This window comes from Moschus berezovskii, chromosome 2 (assembly GCF_049115385.1).
Source record: "Moschus berezovskii isolate FMDL1 chromosome 2, NW_MosBer_1.0, whole genome shotgun sequence".
NCBI lineage: Eukaryota > Metazoa > Chordata > Mammalia > Artiodactyla > Moschidae > Moschus > Moschus berezovskii.
In genome coordinates, this window is record NC_142461.1 from 41,114,368 (window position 1) to 41,141,672 (window position 27,305).

At 41.1% G+C, this 27,305-nt stretch overlaps 1 protein-coding gene across 5 annotated transcripts in view; it reads left to right on the top strand.

Annotated features, from left to right (window-relative positions):
* The window catches only part of KLF7 (KLF transcription factor 7), a 98,794-nt gene that overhangs the window by 41,823 nt on the left and 29,666 nt on the right, over window positions 1-27,305 (top strand). For 2 of the 5 annotated variants that reach the window (XM_055398912.2, XM_055398911.2), the window contains one exon: window positions 1,304-1,937. In XM_055398912.2, the coding sequence (XP_055254887.1) occupies window positions 1,304-1,937 (634 nt within the window). Of the gene's footprint in view, window positions 1-1,303; window positions 1,938-15,213; window positions 15,309-27,305 lie in introns of all 5 variants that reach the window. The other 3 variants (XM_055398913.2, XM_088828047.1, XR_008682245.2) reach the window with 2 other exon arrangements.

Here is a 27,305-nt window from a genome sequence, read left to right on the forward strand (position 1 = left end):
CAGTAATGCAGTTTTACCAGAAGGCTGATTAAAAACCAATCTTTTGAAATGTCACCAAAATAAAATGTTGACAGATACAGCACAACCAGGTATATCATTAAAATATATTCTTAACAGAATAAAAACCTAGAATCAGAACACTGGTTGAAAACATAGAAGTGCTAGAGAGCTAGAGAATTAGGAGCTAGTCAGATTTTAAATTTGCCAGCAGTGTTTCTTTGTTGAAGTCCCAGAAGTTAGAATAAATTGAATTAATGGCATAAGTTAGGACTGGGCTTCCCAGGTTGCACTAGTGGTAAAGAACCTGCCAGCCAATGCAGAAGACATAAGAGACATGGGTTCAATCCCTGGGTCAGGAAGATCCCCTAGAGGAGGGCATGACCCCCCACTCCAGAATTCTGGCCTGGAGAATCCCATGGACAGAGGAGCCTGGCAGGCTACAGTCCATAGGGTCACAAAGTGTCAGACACAACTGAAGTAACTTAGCACACTTAAGTTAGGACTATGGTTTTCTACCAGATTCTGCAAGAGCAGGATTAAGTGAGGAGAACTTTCAGATTATAAACTTAAATATCCATGTTTGCCATAAAAACACTTTTACCATCTTACAAAGACTTACGAGCACCATGGATGAAGATTTGTTGAAACTCTGAAGTTTCCTGATAATATTTTTCTTGCCTCACTTCTTTACCAGGAGAAAACTTTATATTGAAATAGATTAGTGTCTTTTTCTTTAACAATTCAGCTGGATGTGTTTGAACTTATTTTTATCACGTAGACAGAAATGTCAAACTATTGTAATGGGACGCATGCTTCTTGCCTCACAATACGTAAAGATTGTGCTTAGTGATTTGCCAAAGTCTGTTTGAAAAATGAAGTTGGACTGTGGGGAGTCTTACCTTGCTATGAAAACCTCATCTGATTTTGTTTGCTTCTTGCTTGCATAGGGGCTCCTAGGGAGGCTAAGAGCATCTCACCTACCGAATTGGATTGTGGGATGTGAGATGATTTTAACATTGAATGTTCTCAGGGAACTTGATGGTGTGAGATAGCCCTCTGGGTTTCTAGTTCCCCATTAACTGTAGTAGTTGAGCTCATATGATGTGACCCTTGTGAACCCTTCAGAAGTGTCCAGGGAGAAAAATAACAAGGTCAGACCTTTCACTAAGAAAGTTTCAGATAGGAGCCAGGAAACATCCTTTGTTCCTTCCTGTAGATTTCTTCTCAGCCTGTCAATATGTGGTCCCCTGGTGTTCTTTGCTTCTGATGGCTGTTTCTCTCCCTCCCTCCTTGCCCTCTGCAGACATGCCTTGAATTGGAACGCTACCTGCAGACGGAGCCCAGGAGGATCTCGGAGACCTTCGGTGAGGATTTGGACTGTTTCCTCCGTGCTTCTCCTCCCCCATGCATCGAGGAGAGCTTCCGGCGCTTAGACCCCCTGCTGCTCCCCGTGGAAGCGACCATCTGCGAGAAGAGCTCGGCCGTGGACATTCTGCTCTCTCGGGACAAGTTGCTATCTGAGACCTGCCTCAGCCTCCAGCCAACCAGCTCTTCTCTAGACAGCTACACAGCCGTCAACCAGGCCCAGCTCAACGCAGTGACCTCATTAACGCCCCCATCGTCCCCTGAGCTCAGCCGCCATCTGGTGAAAACCTCACAGACTCTCTCAGCCGTGGATGGCACAGTGACGTTGAAACTGGTGGCCAAGAAGGCTGCGCTCGGCTCAGTCAAGGTGGGAGGGGTGGCAACAGCAGCGGCAGCCGTGGCGGCAGCTGGGACAGTTAAGAGTGGACACAGCGACAGTGAACAAGGAGGGGTAGGGGCTGAGGCGTGCCCTGAAAACAAGAAGAGGGTTCATCGCTGTCAGTTTAACGGGTGCCGGAAAGTTTATACAAAAAGCTCCCACTTAAAGGCCCACCAGAGGACTCACACAGGTAGTGGTACAAGTTGGCCGCACGTGGTTTCTTCTTTTTCATCCTTTAGCCTCGTGGGGGGAAGGGCTTTTCTCTGTTCCGAGAAGTGGCATCCATGCCAACTAGGAGGTATAGAGAGGCAGGCGGGCCTGGGAGGGAAGCCGAGTGACTCACCTGTTAACCTTAGAATCTCCAGGTGTCCCAGGCACCAGACATGGGTTTGTCACTAGCTGGCTCAGAGATCCTTTCAGAGGGCAATGCCAGCCTCAGTGTATTATCAGACACTGCTGAGGATGCCTGAACAGGGGTTCTGGTGGTGTGACTCACAGCCGTACGTGATGTACGCACCTGTCACTTTTCGTTGTTTTATCGGTGTGATTCTGCAGTTTTGATCAACACTGGAATCTGAAAAGTTACCTTGGAGAGAATTTGCAATTGAACAAGGTAGCCAGGGTGTCCCTATTTACTCTTTTCCCAGCATCCCTGATTTTTCATCAAAGTCACCAACAGCAGGAGGGTTTCAGAGTTCATTAGATGTGATCATTCTGTAATTAATTGGCATCTCCTCTTTTGCATTGTTCTCTGGCGCGTGCTTTATGGAGAGATGGCAGAATTGCTTTTTAATGAGCTTGTTACTGCGAAGTTGCTAAAGTGATTACACTGCTATGTGTGTGGTAAGGGTGGTGGGGACCGGCAGGGACTGTATAGTTTACTCAGGACTTCTGTGGTGACTCCCAGGACTCATACTGATCTTGGGAGCAATGGGATAATTTAAAAGAGTGGGGTTTGTGAAGAAAAGAATGAGATTAGCATTTTCCTTGAATCTGGTCTTTGTTCTCTGCTTTGAGGTAGAAATTTAGGGCTGGTGTCTCTTCTTGGGGTTAGCATTGTAGGAGCAATTACTGCCATTAGTGGCTTTTAAATGAGTCCCTGAAAGTATATTGCCAGTATGGTTTTTTCAAACTGCATGCACAATACCAGCGGAACTGGGAAGAGCTCCGAAAGTGTAAGTAGCAGAATCTTCTGCTGGGAAGAAATGGGTGATTAGATCTAGGCTGGGAGATGTGTCTGGAGAGAGTTGTTCTTCTTGGGCTTGCTGCTTGCCTTCCAGGGGCTCTGTGGTGACTTGCGGACTGTGTCACCAGAGAAGTGTGCATGCAAGGATCACTGGTTGGAAACTGGGGAAACCTAGGTTCTAGTTCTAGTGCTGTCACTAACTAGCTTTGTCACCTTGAACACTGCCCTTCGCCTCACCGGTGGCCTCATTTTCTACATCTGCCAAACAGTTTGGCTTTTGAGGCCCCTCTCAGCTCTGATGTTCTTGGGGGAGTCAGTTTTGGGAAATGTCTTTGTGTAGAACAGAGGAGCTTCCCTGAGGTAGGAGTGTATAATGTGTGTCTAGAAACCATCACCACCTTGAATTTCAAAGTCATTCCCATGGGAGGATGATAGCGAACAGTGTTTCCTCACAGCATAAGACGTAGGCATGTTCTCCTCTCATTTCAAACTGACTTTTGCTTGTGGTCCTTGCTTGGTTCATGGAAAGTTATCCTAAGATTACTTTTGAACCCATGGCTCAGGTTCAAGTCTTACTCATGGTCCCTTTTGAAGTTTGAGTCCTCCAACCACATGCTTCAAGGCAAAAGCTTCTTGCTACTGTCAACTTTTTCTTTTTTTCACCTGTCTGGTATTGTTCTGGAGGTTAGTTTTATTTATTTGTCTTTCTCAAGTCAGTGAGTAAAGTAACTAGAAGACATTGCAGTGCTCCCAGGCCTTCAGCATGACTCATCTCCTGTTCCCCCCAAGAAAACCAGAGAAGGCAGGATGAGGCGAGAAGGTTGAGCTTTGTTGGGGGTATGGAATTCATGATTATGAGCACAGTTTTTAAATTATTGACATGAAGACAGGCTATATCCTGCCTAGTTTGGAGGCTGGGCATCTCTGGGGAAGCAGAGATTCTTTTTGGTGGGGCGGGGTGAGTCCAGAACATTTGCTTCTTTTTCCAGTCCCCTCTTTGTCATGAATGTGTTAGGAGGATAACTCTGAGAAGTGATGCATCTTCTGTGCTTTGTTTTTTGGGCATTGTCTACCCAGAATGATTATCAAGGTGGAGCTCATTATGTTTCCCAGCACCTGCAACCACTTGCCCTATAGTGGATTAAAGTGGAAAGAATCCTCCCTGTGGGGAATTTTTCCAAGAAGGCACCTTGCATTATGGAAAGGCAGTACTGCAGAGCGGTTAAGAGCAGGGCTTTGCAGTCAGGGAGACTCGGGTTTGAACTCTGGCTCTACAACTTCTTAGATTTATGACCTGCATACCTGATGCATCTTCCCTGAGTCTCAGTTTCCTCATCTGTAAAACAGGGATAATTTACCTTCTAGATTGTTTTGAAAAGTAAATAAGTAAATATATGTAAAGTGAAAATTAGTCTCTCAGTTGTGTCCGACTCTTTGGGATCCCATGGACTATAGCCTACTAGGCTCCTCTGTCCATGGAATTCTGTAGGCAGGAGTACTGGAATGGGTTGCCATTTCTTCCTTCTTTCTTCCTTCAATCCCAACCCAGGGATTGAAACCAGTTTTCCTGCATTGCAGGCAGATTCTTTACCTTGAGCCACCAGGGAAGCCCAAATATATGTAAACTACTTGGCAGATGGTAAGAGCTCATTAAAGACAGTAATAGGGTTGGTTGTATTCCTGACTATTGCCGATGATATTGATTAATGATGATTTTGTGGAAAAAAAGAAAAACAGCTTTATGTAAACTAGAAATAAACCACTTAAAGTTAAATACCACTAAAAAGCAAGAAGCTTTTCTTTCCTCACTTCCATAATTTCAGTGTTGGGGTGGTGATGCATGCCCACTCGTCATAGAGGATGAAATTGGACATGCAGGCATTTTCCCATTGAAGTTGGCAGTAATGTAGAGCACAGCTTTCCTAAAACAACACAGGAAGCAGTGACCTTGCACCCTCCAGAAGCAAATCCTGCAGAGACAAACATGGAGGGAAAAGTAGGTGCTATAAGAAAGAGAAACAGACAGGAGGGGAGGCAGAGGTGGAGATGGGTGATGAGGAAAGGGAATCTGAATTAATTTGGATTAAATAGATGAGAATCAGAAGTATTTATTTGGAATTGGTGTGAAGGGGGCACATGAGAACTGAAAACAAAAGTGATAATTTATGTGGTGTGGATGAACTGAGAATAATGAAAAAAGCATGAAGGATGGAATCAAATTAAGTGCAAACATATCAAGGAAGTGGACTAGTAAAAGCTTGGGGGTAAAGGTATATGGTGATGAGAATTCAGGTTGGAGACAAGGCCAGTGATAGAAAGAAATGAATAAGGGAGGGCTGCTGACCAAGTGTTGAAATGAAGCTCTGGTTGGATTCAGGCAAGCTGTTTTAACACAGGGCTCATTTTAATTCAATGAAAATATTTTCTTATCTTTCAGCTGGGGAAGTGTTTTGGGACATAAAAAGAGAGAGAGAAAAAAAATGCAAGAGAAAGAGGGGAAATACTGGCACTTTGTTCTCTGGAGTTATATATATGCTCTATCTCTTCTATATGGTAATATGTTGAAAAAGAGACACACTTGCAAAAACGAAATAAACTGTGTGGGTCTCAGTCTATGCATAAAGAAAGACAATGCGTTGTTGGTAACATGGATTTCCTTGCAGTGAATAATTTTTAAAAGTGTTATTCATTTCATCTTTATATAGATGGAATTTACTGAGCTGGAAAAGATATGCTGCTGCTGCTTCTTTTTTTGTCTTTCTGTGGCTGTTTTTTTGAGGATGCTGAATCCTTCAAACTTTTTGCCCTGGAGGATGTTAGGCAATGAGGTGATTTTTCTCTTTTTCAGGTAGCAGATGTTCAAATTGGTAGCTAGGGCACAAATCCTGGTTGCCCAAGGAGCTGAAGTGAGGGATGAGGGAGCCAGGCTAGGGGTGGCTGAAGATGAGGCAGGGGCTGGGACAAAGGGAATATTGTGAAGTAGCAGAATCTAAGTGAAAGGAAGCATATAAAAATGGACATATGGTTTATTCATTGGGAAGAGCACTTAGTGCTGGCATGAGGGTAAAAATGTCCTTTAGCAGCCAAGCCATTACAGACCTTTCTCTTCCACTCTGTTTTCTGGTCTTTGTATATTTTTCTTTCTCAATAAGTCAACCATTATGTTCACAGTTTTATTCGTCTTCTTGGAGACAGCTAAATAATCCTAAAATTTTGTTGCAGGGAAATCCCTCACTTTCAGTTTTTAAAATACTACTTTATTATGTTTATTTTAAGCAAAAATCAATTTGTTAAAATGTTGGTAGTTTCTATTCAAAAACACAATAATTTTCCACATTTCTTCTTGATCATTTCTGAGAAGGAAGAAAAGCCTGTGATTGAAATGGAGCTTTACGTTAAGTGAGCAGACTTCTCTAATATGAAAATTCATATAAAATCATGTTCACATTTACACTGTTAAGATGAGTCATGTTGGTAAAGTCAGGACAAAGGCCAGCAGTGAAATCTTTGATTGTTGGTCACAGAGGAAGGAGCAAAGAGGCCGTGTCCTGTCTTCTGCTACTTGGACAAGGGCTCTCCATAGACTGGAGTTGTTTTTTGCCTAATCCATGGGTGGTGATAGAACATTCTAGGTTTTGCACTGAAAGATGTAAAGGTATGCTTTTTAGGTGAAAAGATAAAATGACCATGCAGTTTACTTAGCATTTGATACCTGCTTTGAGGCAGGTCATAATGAATCATAATGTGGTACAATCTCTAAGTTTAATAAGGATTTAGAGAAATACTTTGTTTTTAAATGGAAAGGTGGCTAAAAACATTATGAACAAAAAGATGGGTATCAGTTCAGTTCAGTTGCTCAGTCCTGTCCAATTCTTTGTGACACCATGGACTGCAGCACACCAGGCCTCCCTGTCCATTGCCAACTCCCAGAGTTTACTCAAACTCATATCCATTGACTCCGTGATTCCTTCCAACCATCTCATCGTCTGTCATCCCCTTCTCCTCCCAACTTCAGTCTTTCCCAGCATCAGGGTCTTTTCACGTGAGTCAGTTCTTTGCATTAGGTAACCAAAGTATTAGAGTTTCAGCTTTAGCATCAGTCCTTCCAGTGAATATTCAGGACTGATCTCCTTTAGGGTGGACTGGTTGGATCTCCTTGCAGTCCAAGGCACTCTCAAGAGTCTTCTCCATCACCACAGTTCAAAAGCATCAATTCTTCTGTGCTTAGCTTTCTTTATAGTCCAACTGTCATATCCATACATGACTACTGGAAAAACCATAGCTTTGACTCGATGGACCTTTGTTGGCAAAGTAACATCTCTGCTTTTTAATATGCTGTCTAGGTTGGTCATAACTTTTCTTCCAAGGAGCAAGCATCTTTTAATTTCATGGCTGCAGTCACCATCTGCAGTGATTTTGGAGCCCCCCCAAATAAAGTCTGTCACTGTTTCCATTGTTTCCCCATCTATTTGCCATGAGTGACAGGACCAGATGCCATGATCTTAGTTTTCTGAATGTTGAGTTTTAAGCCAGGTTTTTCACTCTCCTCTTTCACTTTCATCAAGAGGCTCTTTAGTTCTTCTTCACTTTCTGCCATAAGTGTGGTGTCATCTGCATATCTGAGGTTATTGATAGTTCTCCTGGCAATCTTGATTCCAGCTTGTGCTTCATCCAGTCCAGCATTTCTCATGATGTACTCTGCATATAAGTTAAATAGGCAGGGTGACAATATACACGGTTGACGTACTCCTTTTCCTATTTGGAACCAGTCTGTTGTTCCATGTCCAGTTCTAACTGTTGTTTCCTGACCTGCATACAGATTTCTCAGGAGGCAGGTCAGGTGGTCTGGTATTCCCATCGCTTTCAGAATTTTCCAGTTTGTTATGATCCACACAGTCAAAGGCTTTGGCATAGTCAGTAAAGCAGAAGTAGATGTTTTTCTGAAACTCTCTTCTTTTGTGATGCTCCAACGGATATTGGCAATTTTATCTCTGGTTCTTGTGCCTTTTCTAAATCCAGCTTGAACATCTGAAAGTTTACAGTTCATATATCGTTGAAGCCTGCCTTGGAGAATTTTGAGCATTACTTTGCTAGCGTGTGAGATGAGTGCAATTGTGTGGTAGTTTGAGCATTCTTTGGGATTGGAATGAAAACTGACGTTTTCCAGTCCTGTAGCCACTGCTGAGTTTTCCAAACTTGCTGACATATTGAGTGCAGCACTTTCACAGCATCATTTTTAGGATTTGAAATAGCTCAACTGGAATTCCATCACTTCCACTAGCTTTGCTCATGGTGATGCTTCCTAAGGCCCACTTGACTTCACATTCCAGGATATCTGACTCTAGGTGAATGATCGCAGCATCGTGATTATCTTGGTCATGAAGATCTATTTTGTATAGTTCTTCTTTGTATTCTTGCCACTTCTTCCACTTCTTCTTAATATCTTCTGCTTCTGTTAGGTCCATACCATTTCTGTCCTTTATTGTGCCCATCTTTGTATGAAATGTTCCCTTGGTATCTCTAATTATCTTGAAGAGATCTCTGGTCTTTCCCATTCTAATGTTTTCCTCTGTTTCTTTGCACTGATCACTGAGGAAGGCTTTCTTCTCTTCTTGCTGTTCTTTGGAACTCTGCATTAAAATGGGTATATTTTTCCTTTTCTTCTTTGCCTTTCACTTCTCTTCTTTTCACAGCTATTTGTAAGGCCTCCTCAGACAACCATTTTGCCTTTTTGCATTTCTTTTTCTTGGGGTCTTGATCCCTGCCTCCTGTACAGTGTCAGGATGGGTATAGTGTTTAAGAGATAAACAAAAGTGCTTTAATGAAAGCTTGAAATATAATTTATTTTATTTATTCAACAAACTTATAAAAACTCATTATATGTCAGATAATGTTCAGAGTATTAAGAAACAAAATTCAACTGAGTAAATTTTAAAGATCTCACTGGCTTTATTCAGTGATTCATGAATTGGACAGCATCTCATCTAGCATTTATAGGAAGGAGCTCTGAAATGCTATAGGGGACTTCCCTGGTGGCTCAGATGGTAAAAGCATCTTCCTGGGTTCGATTCCTGGTTTGGGAAGATCCCTTGGAGAAAGAAATGGCAACCCACTCCAGTACTCTTGCCTGAAAAATATCATGGACGAAGGAGCCTGATAGGTTACAGTCCATGGGGTTGCAAAGAGTCGGACACAGCTGAATGACTTCACTTTCTTTCTGATATGCTATACAAAGCGAAAGATTTATAGGCGGAAACCTGGACAGGGAAGTTATACCAGGAAAGAGCTGATGGTTGTGGCAGGGTCACCTTCCTTTAGGGAATGGTAGGTGTCTGTGAGTCAGATAACCTCACTAGTTCTGACCTGGCCATTCCAGATTGCCTTGTTTAAGATTCTATTCCTGGGAGAGGCTGAATCTATTTTAAATTTATAAGTTTCAGCTTGGTGAAGTAGAGCTTAGCACAAGTGACTCCATTTTGGGCGAGTTGTGTCTTTTTTAACAATTCTCCAATTTTGATCAGACTTAGCCTGAGAGATGTGATAAATATTTACGGCATCAAATGCCACTCCCAGCTACTGCTCTGAAGATCTCCCAGTTTTTGCTGATTCTCTGTATGCTATTCACAGATCATGACTTAAGGTTCACATGTTTTAAGTTGGTCATTCTCTTCATCCGTTTCCTGACATTTCAGTCTTTGGGTATTGTTTGGTGGTTAGTGGCTACAAACATGCACTTAAATATGCATTTAAAGTGCACCAGGAAGACTATTATGATTATTATAAGCAAGACAATTCCCAGTGTCTAGAGTGCACTTCAGAGCCATGGTCCCCAAGACCCAAGCCAATCGAAACTAAATATGTCAAAGAAAGATCTTGTAAGCAATCACTTTTTAAAGCCAAATGACTTGCTCAGTGATTTTATGAAGCTGAGTTTCAGCTTCCCCGGAAGGGTTAATGCAGGTGCAGCAAGTGGTGTTGGATGCAGCTCAGACACTTTCTTGTTAAGCTACAAGATAATCAACGGCTATCCCATCATTAAGAGCAGCCTTGGTCAGAAAGTCTAAGGATTTTTCTTGGGCAGCTTTAGCAGTGGATTCTGCAGTACTTGCAAAAGTTAATGACGGTTTCTGATCATTTGTACTCACTCCTAATCAGGGAAGTAGGGTTCAACCTGTGAGTTGGTAAGATCCCCTGGAGGAGGGCACGGCAACTGACTCCAGCATTCTTGCCTAGGAAATACCATGAACCTGGCAGGCTATAGTCCATAGGGTTGCAAAGAGTCGGACATGACTGAAGCAACTGAACATACACACACACAGGCATAGAGAGACAACCTAAGAGGCGTTGCCTGGTTACACACCAGCCATCAGGGCATGCATAAGCCCAAGGAGAATGATAATCAACACAGACAAAGATTAATCATGTTGGGGCACAAACCATTCCTACTAATGGATTCATTTGCAGGAACTTGTTACATTTGCCTATTCAAACCAGGGGTCAATTAGGTTTTCAGTGCATTTGAAAAGTAAATCTAGCTCAAAATAAAATGTTCTAAATTTCTGGCAAAGATGGGTGCTGCTGGTAAGATCTTTTCATGACTGGGGAAGAATCATATTTAGATAATCATAAGAACATAGGAGTGCAGCTATACTGTGATTTCTCTAGGTATTGTGTCTAGTTGTGTCTAGTGCACCTATAATAAGAGAAAAGTAAAAATGAGACACTAGTTGTTCTGGCCATAAAAATCAGACCCTCTAAATGATTTCTAAGGGAGTTTCAATTGTAGTTTACAGGACATTTGGAATAGATGAAAAAGTGGTCATAGGGAAGACCAGTGGTTCTCTAGCATTACGGATAGATTAGTATTTTTAATGGCAGATTCAGTAGTCTAAAAGGTTATCCTCCTTAGTAATGGCCTGGGAGATATGGATGATAGTGTTGTCTTTTTAGGACAATGCCAAAGTAAAAGAAAGAAAAGAAGAAAAGGTTTTTATTGTTTAGTTAAAGTATGAAGTCTTGATCCAGCATCTTGGGTGGAGGCAGTCTACATTGATTTCAGCTACTTCTCTTCCTAGTCAGTTTTATCTGTGTGTCTCAGCCCAATTCTAGATGTCATGTGGAGCCTACTTCAGCTGTAAGATACGTACTCAAGGTTTATTACTTTCTAGTTTTGTAGCAGTGTCAGTGGTCAGGAGCACTTGGTAAAGTCCCTTCCATGAGTATCATTTTTGCAAAAATATTAGAGTAAAACAGTAGCTGTCTGTAAGTTACGAAAGACTTTAAAATGCCCATTGTTGAAGATCTGATACCAACTCATTTGCTAAGGAAGTATATTTATTTCTGTGATATATAGAACTTTAAGATAGTAACTAAAATTGTGACTGATAATATTTTACCAGAATATATAAGAGTTCCAGGAATGTTATACAGTTTCTGGAACACTTATAACATATACCTATACAGGTACAAAATAAAGAAGACTTAATATTACCTGTTTGACAGTACTTTTTGGTTAATTTAACATAGTAAATAAACCTATTTAGTTTAACATCTCTTTTTTATTATAAAGAGAGAGAAGAAATCTCTTGAGATGTTCCAGGGGCCCTCTAGAAAATTCCAAAAAAGTTTGAAGTCAAAAAACTTCATTTAGAATTTGGTTTGGGGGAACTTTGTCAAAAATATCCATTTAATAAAATGACAGTATATATTGTTAAAGGCAAAACAAAAAATTACATAATTGTGAGCAAATCTTAGCTCTTTAATTTTGAGAAGATTGGGTTTTCTTAAGTAAAAGACTTGATAAAGACAGTGGGAAGCACAGTAAGTTATTCTGTTATTTATGACATAAAATCTTCACTGTTCAGGCAGATTACTTAAAAAAATAAAGAAAATTTCACAATCTGTTATCAAAAGGAGACCAAAAGTCCAGCAACACCTTAGTAATTTTAATAGAGAGAATAAAATTCTAATTTTGCACCAGTGTACTTTTGGTAGTAAAACTCATTTTTTAAACAATTAAATTTATTTTAATCCTAGCCATCCTGACTACACATAAAACCAAGGTTCCTCTTACACAAACTGTCTACAATTTTGTTCTATTTTTTTCTCTTTCTTATTCTAAAACAATGAGTCATTTTACTTTCCTTACCTACTTTTCATACACAGTTATTTTCCTTCACCTTTATTTTTCTAAGTAGTTCTACTTACATATATGATTAGAATGACTCTTAGAATGGTTAATTCAGACTGAAAACTGAGATGTAGGAAGTTATGTACTATCTCTTACAGGGGCATTCTGTGGATTGGCAAATTTAGAAATACACATCATAATTTCTAGAAATACACGTCATAGTTTCTAGAAATACATTCTTCCTCATAATAAATTTTCCAATGTGGCAAACAAAAAAAAAAGTTTACTAATAAATCCAAATATCTTAAGTTTCTCAGTAATAGGAAGCCAAAAGTAGATAAACCTACATTCAGGACTGATGTTCCAGTATTTGTTTGGAAACAATCTAGGTATTCAATTAAATATTCATCATTTAAATTACGTAGAAAAACTCTAAGTTTTCAAGTTACCGAACAAATTTGGGAAATATATTTAAATAATCATACCATAAATTATAGTTATTATTGGAAAGTGGAAATACTTATCACACTTATATCTATTCAAATCACTTGTTCTTAATAGTCATGTTTAGATTACTCATGAAAATTTTAGTATACCAAGTTTTTTTCTTGGTGAAAAATTCTGTAATAGGGATAACCCAGGTAGAATAAAAATGGAATACCTGCATTATTTTCAGTGTTGATAACTTTATAAACATGTCTATTTTAATTAAACCAACAAACTTAAACTAGCCTTTATTTAGTGGAGATAATCCTAGGTCTTGTGAACCTGAAACATTTGGGATAGTTTTTTTATTTCTGAGACTATACTTAATTTATGTAGCATTTGTTTGTTTTAAAAGCAATTGAATAAACCCCTTTACAAATTAATTTTAGCCTTACTATCCAAAGGTAGATAATGCCACACATCTATAATACATATACAGTTGACCTTTGAACAATGTGGGGTTAAGGAGAGCTGACTCTCTGCATAGTCTAAAATCTGTGTATAACTTATAGTCTGCCCTCTCCACGTGGTTCCAGTATATCCACAGATTCAACTAAGTGCAGATCATGTAGTACTGTAATACCAACTATTGGAAAAAAACCAACACATAAGTGGATCCACACAGTTCAAATCTGTGTTGTTCAAGTGTCAACTGTGTGTAGATACACATAAAGACAGATCAGTTCAGTCGCTCAGTTGTGTCCGACTCTTTGCGACCCCATGGACTGCCGCACGCCAGGCCTCCCTGTCCATCACCAACTCCTGGAGTTTACTCAAACTCATGTCCATTGAGTTGGTGATGCCATCCAGCCATCTCTGTTGTCCCCTCTCTTCCTTCCTTCAGTCTTGCCCATCATCAGGGTCTAGCTTCTGTTCTCAAATTTTAGCCACAAATCAAGTACAATAATATAAAACTGCTGCTAAGCTGCTGCTGCTGCTAAGTCACTTCAGTCGTGTCTGACTCTGTGTGACCCCATAGACGACAGCCCACCAGGCTCCCCCATCCCTGGGATTCTCCAGGCAAGAACACTGGAGTGGGTTGCCATTTCCTTCTCCAGTGTGTGAAAGTGAAAAGTGAAAGTGAAGTCGCTCAGTCATGTCTGACTTGTAGCAACCCCATGGACTGCAGCCTACCAGGCTCCGCCATCCATGGGATTTTCTAGGCAAGAGTACTGGAGTGGCTTGCCATTGCCTTCTCCGTAAAACTCACTAGTTACATAAAATAAGTTGGATCCACATTGTGTATTTGCCAGGTAAAATAAATTACAGCTCAAGTGGCTAAATCTTTTTACTAATACTGGTGGGGAAGACAAGGTTTTTCATTTGTCTAAGTTCCAAATAACTACATACTCCTCCCCGCTTTTTTCCCTTAATAGGAATTACCTCCCTGGAGTTTTCATTTAAAAGAGATGGCCTGGATAAGATTTCCTAGAGATGACCAGGTAGAACATTTACATCTCAAAGCCCAGGGAAAGAATGCAAGTTCCACCAAGAAGGACTCTTGTTTCCTAAGGCCAGGATTGGGGAACCTGCAAGTCTTTTGAGATAAATAAGAGAGGTTTGGGGATTAGACTTCACATTGTTTCTAGAGCTGCATTTCTGGTTTTGCAAAAATTTGTAAGATGTAAACAGTTGCTTTTAATTTCTATTTCTCTAAAGAAGTTATAGCCTAAATGATTTTATTAAGGGGTTGATTTGCTTATCCAACCACATTATCTTCAATTTACTTTTTGTATATTGGGGAGAAGATTTCCAACTGAGATGGAAATGAATATCTTTGGAACATTTTAGTAAATCCTTCCATAAAACCATCAGAATTTTGTTTTTTAATTTTTTCCTCCTTCTGGGTACATGGTTTCATTTTATCTTAGGGGAGAAGGTTTAAAATGTTTTTTCCATCAGGCTCTGAATATGAACTTCTAGTTTAGCCAACCTCTGATCACAGAGCTACTTAAAAAATACTTTCAAATATCTTGTCAATTTTCAGCTGAAACAAACAATAAATATAAATAAATAAATACTGGCAGTATTGAATAATCCTATGGACTCAAGAGGTGTCCCCAAAGAGAGTGCAGAAGATATACCCTCCCAAGATCCAGAGCCGATGATAGCCAAAGGATAAAAAGGGAGGAAAAAAAAAATACAATTCCCTGAGGACTGGCCATGTACTGGAGCTGCAAATGAAGTTCAACCGTATTTCTGTCCAACCATATCTAACTGCAAATGGGGATATAACCTACATTTTCTGCCCAGTCATATTTTGGGGCACCCAAATTCCCTGGTAGCTCAGTCGGTAAAAATCTGCTTGCAGTGCAGAAGATCCCAGTTCCATCTCTGAGTCAGGAAGATCCCCTGAAGAAGGAAATGGCAACCCACTCCAGTATTCTTGCATAGAAAATTCTATGGACAGAGGAGCCTGGCAGGCTACATACAGTCTGTGGAGTCGCAAGAGTTGGCTACAACCTAGTGACTAAAGTGAAAGTTGTTCAGTCGTGTCCGACTCTTTGTGACTCCATGAACTATACAGTCCATGGAATTCTCCAGGCCAGAATACTAGAGTGAGGTAGCCTTTCCCTTCTCCGGGGGATCTTCTGGATTGGGTAGCCTATCCCTTCTCCAGCAGATCTTCCGGACCCAGGAATCAAACTGGGGTCTCCTTCTTTGCAGGTGGATTCTTTACCAACTGAGCTATCTGGGAAGCCTAAACTACCACCAAATTGACAAACCAAGCTCTCAGGATGCAAAACAAGACAAACAAGAAGGTAACAGCTGTCCTTGGGAGAGAAAGAATCAATAACCAATGTATCTGGATTTAGAAAGAAAAGGACCATGTGAAATTTTAGTTTCCTTTTTCATCTGGGCATAACAGGCATTCAGGAGAGCTGATTCTGTTAAGAATTCTCACCCTTTGCTGGTCTCCCAGTTTTCCTATAAACCCATCTGCAAGCTTCGCTGGTGGCTCAGACAGTAAAGACTGTCTACAATGCATAAGATGCTGGTTTGATCCCTGGGTAGGGAAGATTCCTTGGAGAAGAGAGTGGCTACCCACTACAGTATTCTTGCCTGGAGAATTCCATGGATAGAGGAGCCTGGCAGCCATTGTTGTAAGATATTCATAGCTTCTGGGACCACAGTTCTTAGACATAAAATAAGCAGGAGTGCCAGAATGTAGTGTACTCAATTCTTTGAAACTTAAGGATCTCGGTTTTTTTTAGCTAAGCCTTGGGTCTCTTGGAGCCAGAATTAATACCTGAAAGGAATGTGGCTCTGGATTGGGGATTGTGTGGTATTTTACAGCCTACCTTGTTGTGTGGAAATTTCCTTGGGATTGGCAGGTGACCTAGTATCAGCCTAGCCCATTTTGTGACCAGTTTGTCCTAACACAAGAGTCTTTTGAGGTAGGTGACAAGTGCTCTGACAGCTTTTAAGTGCTCGACCATACCCATCAATTTTGTGACGTTGTTCTTCTGAGATTCCATTAGCGAGTCTTTCAGTTCAGTTCAGTTGCTCAGTCGTGTCTGACTCTTTGCCACCGCGTGAACCGCAGCACACCAGGCCTCCCTATCCATCACCAACTCCTGGAGTTCACCCAAATTCATGTCCGTTGAGCCAGTGATGCCATCCAACCATCTCATCCTCTGTTGTCCCCTTCTCCACCTGCCGTCAATCTTTCCCAGCATCAGGGTCTTTTCCAATGAGTCAGCTCTTCACATCAGGTGGCCAAAATACTGGAGTTTCAGCTTCAACATCAGTCCTTCCAGTGAACACCCAGGGCTGATCTCCTTTAGGATGGACTGGTTGGATCTCCTTGCAGTCCAAGGGACTCTCAAGAGTCTTCTCCATCACCACAGTTCAAAAGCATCAATTCTTCGGCAATCAGCTTTCTTCACAGTCCAACTCTCACATCCATACATAACCAGTGGAAAAACCATAGCCTTGACTAGACGGACCTTTGTTGACAAAGTAATGTCTCTGCTTTTTAATATGCTGTCTAGGTTGGTCATAATTTTCTTTCCAAGAAGTAAGGCTGACTTCATTTTTGGGGGCTCCAAAATCACTGCAGATGGTGATTGCAGCCATGAAATTAAAAGATGCTTATTCCTTGGAAGGAAAGTTATGACCAACCTAGACAGCAATAGTCTTTACATGCACATTAACATACCAGCAGCAACCAAACTGATGGTACAGTAAGCTGGCCAAGAGAAAGCTTTAGTTGCACACCTCCAGCTGTTCCCAATGAGGAACTACAGGCTAAACTAACAGACCCTAACAAATGGGGACTGTGGACTAGCCAAGGGCTAGGGACTTGAGTGACCCACTGAGGCCTGGCCTGGGACCGTGGACTAACCAAGGGCTGAGGACTGACACCCTGTTAGAGCCCCCTGTCAATCTCCAGGGGATCTTCCCCTCCCAGGGATCCAACCCAGGCTTCCCACATTGCAGGCAGATTCTTTACCAGCTGGCTTCCCTGGTGGCTTAGCTGGTAAAGAATCCACCGCATTATGGGAGACCTTGGTTCAGCCCCTGGGTTGGGAAGATCCCCTGGAGAAGGGAATGGCTACCCACTCCAGTACTCTGGCCTGGAGAATTCCATGGACTGTATAGTCCCTGGGGTTACATGACTGAGCAACTTTCGCTTCACTTCTTTACCAGCTGAGCCGCCGGAGAAGCCCCCTGTCAGTTTAGACTGGCCCATTAACCCTAGTCTGGAAAGTGAATTAGATCAGGAGCTCAACGCAAAGAGAGTGGACCTCAGAGCCCAGAGGAACTTACCAAAGCCCTTGGAAATGATAAGAAAGATAAAGAACTCAAAGTTTACAGGTACCAGCACCTGTGTTTCTCATTCTCTGAAACTGGCTGAAGTTTCCGCTGGATCCCACCACTGCCCCCAAATTTGTATTTTTAAAAAATTCAACTGAGTAAATTTACGATCTTATTGGCTTTATTCAGTGATTCTTGAATTGAGTGGCATCCCATCTAGCAAATAGGAGCTCTGAAGAGCTGAGCGAAACGTGAGACTTTTATAGGCAGAAGATAGCAGGACAAGGAAGTTACAGCAGCAAAGAGCTGATTGTTTTGGCAAGGTCATCTTCCTTGCAGGAGACGGCGGGGGTCTGTCGGGCGGACGACCTCACTAGTGCTCACCAGGTAACTCCAGACTGACTGAGATTTCACTCTCTAAGGGGGATGAGACTGTACTTTGTGGTGGCTGTTATTCAGTTGCTCTGTGTCCAACTCTTTGCGACCCTGCTGACTGCAGCACGCCAGCCCCCCCTGTCCTTCACCGTCTCCTGGAGCTTGCTCAAGCTCATGTCCATTGAGTTGGTGATGGCATCCAGCCATCTCATCCTCTGTCTCATTCGTCTCATTCTCTTCTTCTCCTGCCCTCAATCTTTCCCAGCTTCGTGGTCTTTTTCAGCTTCATGTTCTTCGCATCAGGAGGCCAGAGTATTAGAGCTTCAGCATCAGTCCTTCCAGTGAATATTCAGGGCTGATTTCCTTTAGGAAACTGTACTTAAGTTAGGTATTAAGTCTTGGTTTGATGATACAGGGCTTAGCACAAATGACTCCATTTTGTCTTTTTTCTAAACGGAAGTTTTTTACAAATATAACCCTTTAAGCCATATTAATCTAATGACACTGGTACTATTCTCATTTCACAGATGAGAAAAATGAGACCAGGAGAGGTCAAGTAACTTGCCAAATATCACACAGCTCCTAGGTGGTTGGGCCAGGATTTAAATCAAATCCTGTTTGATTTTGTTTCTCCATTTTGAGCTTTTAACTTCTTTGCTAAGTCATAAGGGGAAATGCTGTCCATTTAGATATTTTTCTTAATAACCCATTATTTAGAGGAAATGAGAAACTTACAGTTTAAATACAAATTGACAGTGAAACTACTTTAAGTATCTTCTAAACAGATAAGAACTGGGAGGATCCTTAAACATATTGCCTCATCAAGTGACTAAGAACCAGAACAAGGAAATTACGAAGCAATGATCTTCCGTTTCCAGTCCCATTATTGTTACTGCAATAGTTACTATTATTATGGTCATTACTATGAAATCATTTTTTTTTTTACTTTAGTAGTAAAGAGACTCTTATAACATTCTCAATTCACTCATTAAAATGATAAATGTTAGTACTCTATTCATATGAAATAATATAAACAAGCATTATCACCTATAGGGAAAACTGAGGACCAAAACTATGTAAATACCTTAACCCAGGCTATAACAACCTGCCACTAAATTAAAATTTGTCCCATGTCCCTTAAGCTTGCATTCTATTTAGTATTAATACAGTTTAGTAGTATTCTTACTTTGTTCACTCAGCCATCTTACAATCAGGTATTACCTTAACCCAGGCTATACAACCTGCCACTAAATTAAAATTTGTCCCATGTCCCTTAAGCTTGCATTCTATTTAGTATTAATACAGTTTAGTAGTATTCTTACTTTGTTCACTCAGCCATCTTACAATCAGGTATTAAGTGCCCGTAGATTTCAGGTGCTGTGCCATGGAATAACCAGCAGTTAAGACAGGAAGGGCCGTTCAGCTAAGGAAGGCTAAAGGCATTAAATGAGATTAGGGCTCCTGTCAGTGGTCAGAAATAGCATGGATGATTCTGAGATACAAAGTCACTTTTTTCCTCTGGAAAGGGTGTTTTTTATTGATGCTGTTTTTTAAAATTATGCCAATGTGATAATACACTAATTTATATAAATAGAAGCCCTAATTCAAGGTCAGGCATATCAGCAGGATAAAATTAAATACCTCAGTCTGGAACTGTAGGGGGCCCATCGACCACTTTCAACCTCCTCAGCGCTATAGATAAGAATTCTTTGAATTTATACAATAGCAACTGAAATAGGGCAATTTTAAGACATTAAAAGGCCTTTAATATGCTGAGACACATGGCTGCTAATGAAGTTTATTCATGTGTTGAGGCAGAAACTCATTAAACCCCTATTATGGGGTGGAAACTAGCACAAGGGTTAACTGTTCAGTTCACAAGGTGGAGAGAGTTTAATAGGAGGGTTTGATAGTTTGGATTTAGCATATTCAGGGGCTTAGGAGAAAGAGTTTGAAAGAAGGGGTGTGAATAAGGTGGTGGAAAACAATTGATGGGAAAATCTTAGAGCTTCACCATATGATGATTTAGCAATATGCTAAATCTTCATACTTTTTAAATATGAAGATAAATTTAGGTAAACATATATTGAGTCAAATGGCTTAAACTCAGCATATACACAACAAACACATTAATTTATTATTATAATATGGTAATAAACATAGGCTTTGTAGGATGCCTATTCCAGATGTCCTTTTAATGGATAATTGATAGTCACAAAGTAAATAAACATGTTAAAATAAGAATTGAAGAGAAAGGAAAAACCGTGAAATAAATACTGCATCGTAGACAGTATTTATGGAACACTCATTGTACTAAACACTATTCCTTCCCCATCTCTGAGAACCTCATTTTTTGATGCAAAAGCCTGATATAGTTTCATAAAGTCTAAATATAATATTTAGAACCTGATTTCAAAAGAGAGCATGGATTGGGGTTGGGAGGTAGGAAACGGGAAAAGAGGGACCTCATTTTAGAAAAGGCTGTGGAAGTAATGGAATGTTTTAAATTATAAGATTTAAAAGGTAGACCAGCTCTGTTTGCTTGAGAAGAGGAAAAGAGGGTCACGAGAAGTCTGTGCCGATGATGGCTTGGCATCGGGAAGGCCAACTTAAAGTGTTCCCTTTAATAAATAAATAATGTATAGAAGTTGTTGCTAATATGAGTATTAATAACCATGATCATCAGGGTTATCCTGTATATATTATAGTGAGAGGTTGGAAGAAAGTTAAATAGAGCCTTTGTAAAGACTGCAGGTGAAGAGAATATTGTTAAAATCAATTGGTGATAAGCAGTACTTCTGTCTCCTGAACCTGAAACAGTAGTGGAGTGATTCTGTTTGAATCAGGAAACCAAGGGGAGCTTAAGAAAGTCATGTGTAATAAAACCAAAACCTTTTTTTTCTTAAACTTTGGAATAATCCTTTTGAAAAAAATTAGTTGAAATACAAGGACAGATGAAAAAATAATTTGTTAAATGATATGTCTTTCTTTGAAAAATACACATTTTCAATTCTGTAGAAATAGCTGAAGCCCCATAAATAGATCATGAGGAAATAAGCTTTTCATATAAAGAAGCTAATTCTGGGCAGCAAATGGAGCTCTGGGAGTCCAGGCTACTTTGGTTATATGTATAGTGGGACTCAAAGCCAGACTCTTCAGGTACCAAATAAAGAGGGTCTGGCCATTTCCAACAAGGCAGTTTCAGTTTGTCCCCACACTAATGAACTCGATGGCCTTGGGCAAACCTGTTTCCTAAAAATTTCAGTTCCTTCCTTCTTTATGCCCCGCCCGAGAATCTTATATTTGATGCTTTCCTATACTGAGTCACTTCCTGCCTTTTTGGCCTTCCTTTGACCTCTTTGGGACTTACCAGGAGGCTCAGTGATAAAGAATCCCGCCGGCCAATGCAGGAGACTCAAGAGACTAGGGTTCAATCCCTGGGTCGGGAAGATCCCCTGGAGGAGGAAATGACAACTCACTCCAGTATTCTTGCCTGGAAAATCCCATGGACAGAGGAGCCTGGAAAGGCTACAGTCCATGGGGTCACAAGGAGTGGGACAGGACTGAGCACAGCAACACCCTCCTTTACATCAGAAAGGATTTGGTACACTATTGATTGATAGATTACATATCCATTAACCAGTATTTTATAAAATAAAAATAAGAAATCTTTTTACTACTTTTTTATTCTTCAATTCTAGGAGCCTCTTCATGGAATTTCAGGAATCTGCAGGCAAGTAGGCAGACAAGATGGGGGAGCTGTTAGAAGCTGGAGCAGCATTCTCTGCTTCCCACTCGTTCCCTTCCCCCTGCTACCAGATATTCTACATTTTCTAAGAGTAACCTATTTTCAGCCATTTTAAAAAGTAATATATTGAATGTTAATAGAAGCAAGACCATTCAAAATAATCAAAAGGTAGTGGCTTTTTAATGTGCTGGTTATTTGGGCCACCAGTGACAGAGTCACTCCCCATTTCTGCAGTGTCCCCATATTTGGTTGCCAGTGTAAGGACCTGACTAGCTTATGTAATGGAGGTCAGCCCATTTAAATTATTTAAGGGTGTCTGCAGAGAGAATACGCTTTCTGCGGTCTGTCCCATATTTCTCTTCACTTTGTCTCCTCCTTTACCATCTATGCTTATTGAGGTAGGTGAGTCGGGCACAGATGCAGGATTGGACCCAATAAGGTTTTAGAGGTAGAAGTCTAGGGCACACCATTACTAGTTCCTTATGGAGCCTAGGTCCGGCTTTGTCTTAAACGAGGCCTGCTTGGCAGATGTTCTTCCTTTTTGGGCCTTGGGTCTTTTCCTTTCTTCCCTTCAAAAGTTATCTGCATTCAGGTTAGATTCCTTTTATTTTATTTGCAAAATAAATAGAACTTATAATTTAAACTTCATTTTCTGTAAGTCACTCATCTGATTTCAGCAGACATATACTTTAGACTTCTTTTGTTGTTTCTTTTAGAGTGTATCTTCTCTCCATTACTGAAATTGACATTAAATTTATGGAATTCAGTAAAGTGAAAATTCCCTGTTTTAGGAAACAGGTTTGACATTTAATTTATGGAGTTCAGCATTTTGCATACTGTTGTCAAGCAAACAAGGTGAAATTTTTAAAAATCCCAAATTTATTGGGATAGAATAATTTCAACCATTTCACTAGTGAGCTAGAGCTGACAAAAGCCATCAATCCTTTGGTGGTGGGCAGGAAGCCAAACACTGTCCTCAGTGGGGAAGGTTCTTTTCCTTCACGGGAGAGCATTGCCCAGTTAAGTGTGTTACAGTGTCTAACATCTTCTTCTGGACCCTTTGCAGTGTTCATAACAGGAGAATTTTGTAAGAAGGAAGATAGCTGGTTCTAAGAAGACACTGTTACATGAGAGAGGTTCTAGGAGTCTAATGGATGCCTTAAATAAAACGTAGACTTACATAAACTGTGCCCTGATGACTAAAACCCAGGAAAACGGTTGATGCCACGACATGTCCTAGTTTATAAGAGGCGCAGCATGCAGTAGAAAATGTTTTAGAGTAGTGGTGCAGCAGGCATGTTTAAACATTCTCTATCTTCATTTTGTATGTTCGTGTGGTTTAACGTCACCTCACTGGAATTCATTAGTGTGATTATGAACCTACACATGGTGTTTGAATCCCCTTACTGCAGTATACACACTCTTCATCGGTACTCCACTTCTATTGTAGCAAGGAAAGAATGATTCCTTATGTCGAATTCTCAGTTGGTCACGAGCTTATTGAATCCAGTATCGGTATTTTAAAAAGAGCAACAAAAGATACATCTCCCTTCTCTGATATAGGTAATAAGACATTTTATGTTTCTCATGCTCAGGAGAGAGTGTCAGAAAATCAATATGAATAAATTCAAGTTCACAGAGGATTCAACCTATTCGAAAATGTAGTGTGTGGCAGAATGATGGTATGCATTATTAAATGTTTTTTGCTTCACTCACATGTAAATATTAGCATGAAGAAAAGGTACCATAGGTTACTTAAGAACTTAGGCAGAAGGCGATTTGCTGGCTTTTTTGTTTTTTACGTTCTTTGTTGTTGTTGTTTAGTGTCTCAAGGCTTACAGCTAATCTGAATTTGAAACTAAATACTGTCATTACAGAAGATTTTTTTCTGAGTTCTTCCAATTTCTCTGGGGACAAAATAATGGCTGCTTGAAGCAGTGCAGAAACAGTAATTAGGGCAAATAGTAATACTGTGCATGATTGAGGAAAATGTGAGGAAAGGAGGGAGAAAATGCAACAGACTGACTCGTACAGCCTGTTACTAGGAAACCACATCAGCATTAAATACAGTGTGCTAATTGGCTATCCTTTTTCTGCCTGGGTACCAGCCTGGGCCTGCTACACAGCTGTTTCTGCTCCTTCTGGTTGCTAGGTAACTGCATCAATTTTTTTCTCCCTCTTTGTATTCTGGAGGCTAATTGGCTACTTCTGCTCCTGGTGTTGCTGCTGGGTACCAGTCTGGGCCTGCTGCTCTGCTGTTTTCCAAAGGGATTTAATGGGGGGAAGGGAGGTAAAAGGGAAAGGAAGATATGCTGGCAATTAATGGAGCATAAGTGCAAATTCTACACAGTGTCTGGCACCTGCGTCCCCTCAGCCTGCTTTCTCAACTAAATCCTTTTGCTGTGAAAACACATTAGAATCTTGAAGTCTTTCTTCTGCTTACCTTTTGAATATCGTTTAAAAGAAACGAAGACATTTGAAGACTTATTACTTCAATGATGGATTTGATCTTCTTAAGAAAGAATTGACAAGTCATTACACATCTATAGTTGATATGGGCACTAATAGAATTTGTGCAAACATGAACTTTCCTAACTTAGTAACAAAGCAGCATCTTTAACATCTTAAGGAGAGTGCCGCTTTCTCTCTTAAATGGACCAAATTTTTTATAGCCATTCTTCTTGATATCACACAGAGTTTAAAGTAAGAAATCAAATGGACCAAAAGCAACTATAGGATTTTCCCAACTGTTTTATTCATGAAGAAGGAGTAGAGAGAAGCTTCTAGACCTGTGACTTTCCATTATGGATATCATTCGTCTGATATGTGCAGCACATGTCCTAAGTGCTTTTTGCTGATACATTACATCTACATAGAAATAAATATGTTTGTGTACCTTATTTGTCTTTCCTTATAGGAAGCAAACAAATGTGGTGCAAAGTAAACTGACTAGAGTCAGTTTTGTGATTTTTTTTTTAATGTGTAATTACTTTCCATATCATTGCATTTCCTATCTAAGTAGAGGTTTCTATTTCATCATTATTGAAATTCTCCCTGGAAGTGTGGGAAGGAAGATTCTTCAGAAGTGAAGCGATGCCTCAAGGAGGTTTCACTTTAAATGGTTGAGAAAGTGTATGCAAATTGAGGCCTCTTGAAGAGGCAACTTTGTCCCCCTGGGAAGGAGCTGTTTTATTGAGAAAACTCAGAGCATGTTGTGTGACTGTGCACAGAAATAGTTAGCAAAGGCAACTCTTACTCGGCGCTAATGGCTGATACTGGCTTCCCATACTAATGAGATCTACCCTCCACTGTTGAAACTGAAGCAAGAGAAGCTCTATTCTGAGCAGCAACCCTGTCACTAGTAGATCAGACCAGACTCTATGGAATCATTTCTGCTCAAATTATCCTTAAAATAGGTAGAAGGCCTCACACAAAGATGATGGAGAGAAGAGTGCAGTGTTTATAGTTCTTAGGGCTTCCCCCATGGCTCAGCGGGTAAAGAATCCACCTCCAGTGCAGCAGATAGAGGAGATGCGGGTTCAATCCGTAGGTCAGGAGGATCCCTGGAGGAGGGCATGGCAACCCACTCCAGTATTCTTGCCTGAAGAATCCTATAGACGGGAGCCTGGAGGGCTGCAGTCAATGGGATCGCACAGAGTTGGACATGACTGAAGCGATTTAGCACACACACACACACACATACCAACACACATAAGCATGCTTTGGGGGGTTGAGGGAAGGAGATATTCCACAAAGCTATTTCAAACTTTGCATTTTCCTCAATCACAAAACACCCTGGCTTTGCTAATTCTCATCTGCATACAATATTAATTCCTGTATGAGGTGCATCAGTTGACAGACCTGGAGAAGAGGAATCCGATGGCTGCTAGCCACCCAGCAGAGCTGCTGCTGTCCCAGATCTTGCTTTTGTGAGAATCAGAAAAAGGTGCCCTTCCGTGGAACAGGTGTAACCTGTACTTGGGTGGCAGAGCTAGTGTCAGTCCCCCTCCACCCTTCAGCTGGACACCCGGTGCCCACTGCCTCACATGGCTGCCTTCTCACCACAGGAGCTGATCCACTTGGCCAGCCTTCCCTAACCCTCCATGAACTTGAGAAGCTAATGAGGTTCCGGCAGGAACATGAAAGTCCCATGACTGTTCAAGGGTGGATATTGGGACCTTCTCTTCAGTGGTTTGCTTCCAAGGTGGTGCAGTGTGGTAAAGGATCTGCCCGCAATGAAGGAGACATAAGAGAGGCAGATTCCATCCCAGGGTCGGGAAGATCCCCTGAAGTAGAAAATGGCAACCCACTCCAGTAGTCTTGGCTTGAGCCTGGTGGGCTACAGTCCAAGGGGTCTCAAAGAGTCAGACGCAACTGAGCACGTACGAAACTCAGTGGCTAAAGAGGCCGGCCGTTATGTGTGAGAACAAGCCTTTCAGCCCAGCCACTATCCCCAAATATGAGATCATTAGTTGCCTAATGCTGTGATTCTCAACTTGGGCCCATTTTCCGCCTCTGGGGACATTGGACAATGTCTGAAGATACTTTGGGTTTTCACATCTTTGAGGAGGAGGGGGTTGCTACTGGCTTCTGGTAATGGAGGGCAGGGATGCTGGTCAGTCCACTACACAGTGCAATTCAGTACACAGGACAGCTTCCACAGCAGACCCTCACTGGGCCCCAAGTGTCCACAGGGCTGAGATTGAGAAACCCTGGCCTCACGCAACTTTAGCTAGCCTTCGCTTCTTCTCTTTGAGCTCCTCTGCACCACTTGCAAAATATTTCTTCATCCTTTTAAGATTACTGACCAGGTCTTGCCTTCCCTTTTGTGCTTTTTTTTTTTTTTTTGATGTGGACCATTTTTTAAAGTCTTGATTGAATTTGTTAAAATATTGCTTCTGTTTTGTGGTTTGGTTTTTTTAGCCAAGAGGCATGTGCGATCTTAGCTCCCCAACCAGGGATCGAATTTGCACCCCCTACATTGGAAAGCGAAACCCTGACCACTGGTCTGTCAGGGAAGTCCCCCTTTTGTGCTCTTTTAAAAATCGACTAAATGTGACTATTGTGTAATTATTTCTTTTGGGTCTTAGAAGATGTGCTGTCCCCCTCTTACGATCTGAGGGAAGTCTCTCCACCTCTACCCAATGCTTAACTTCCTTGAATTAACATTCATTATTGTAGCTGCTCACAGGCGACATCCTCTCCTTTCTTGCTGAAGGCTTCTGACCTGGAATAATTTGAGATTTTGCTGAGGCAGGGGTTTAAATCACATGGGCTGCCAGGCTGGTAGGTGGAAGAGAAGCTTTTAGCCAGGAAATGGGTCCATCTGACCAGGCACTAACGATCGATGTCTACCTGTCCCTCTTATGTACAGCAGTCTCGCCAGATTGTAACAATTGCTTCCTTATTGTCAGAAAGAAGGTTGATTGTTAGGGCAGAAATAAGGCTGAGAATAAAGATTTTTAGTCAGACCAGAATTTTACTGGGAAAACTGTATTGCACTGGTGTGTGCTATCTCAGTGCATTTCCTGTCATTTGCTGTTGGGCTCACACCAGTGCCGTGAGGAAAGTACCGTGAAGCATTTTGAGTTCTCAGGGAGGAAGGTGCTACCTGAGGTAAAAGGATTTTAAGTGGCATTATCTAATGGACACATACTTCAGGCTTGCATTTTGTCAGGAGATGTGAATTATGCATTGGCCCTTTCAGCTGCGTTCACATGCATAGAAAATAACATTGTCAGACGTGTCATCCCCAGATACAATGGACAATATGCTATTATAATTGTGTGGCATTGTCCTTGCTGTTTGGAGATAATACTGCTGACATTATTCCTCTCATACATGTGAATGTGGCTGTAGGGAGGACGTGACATCT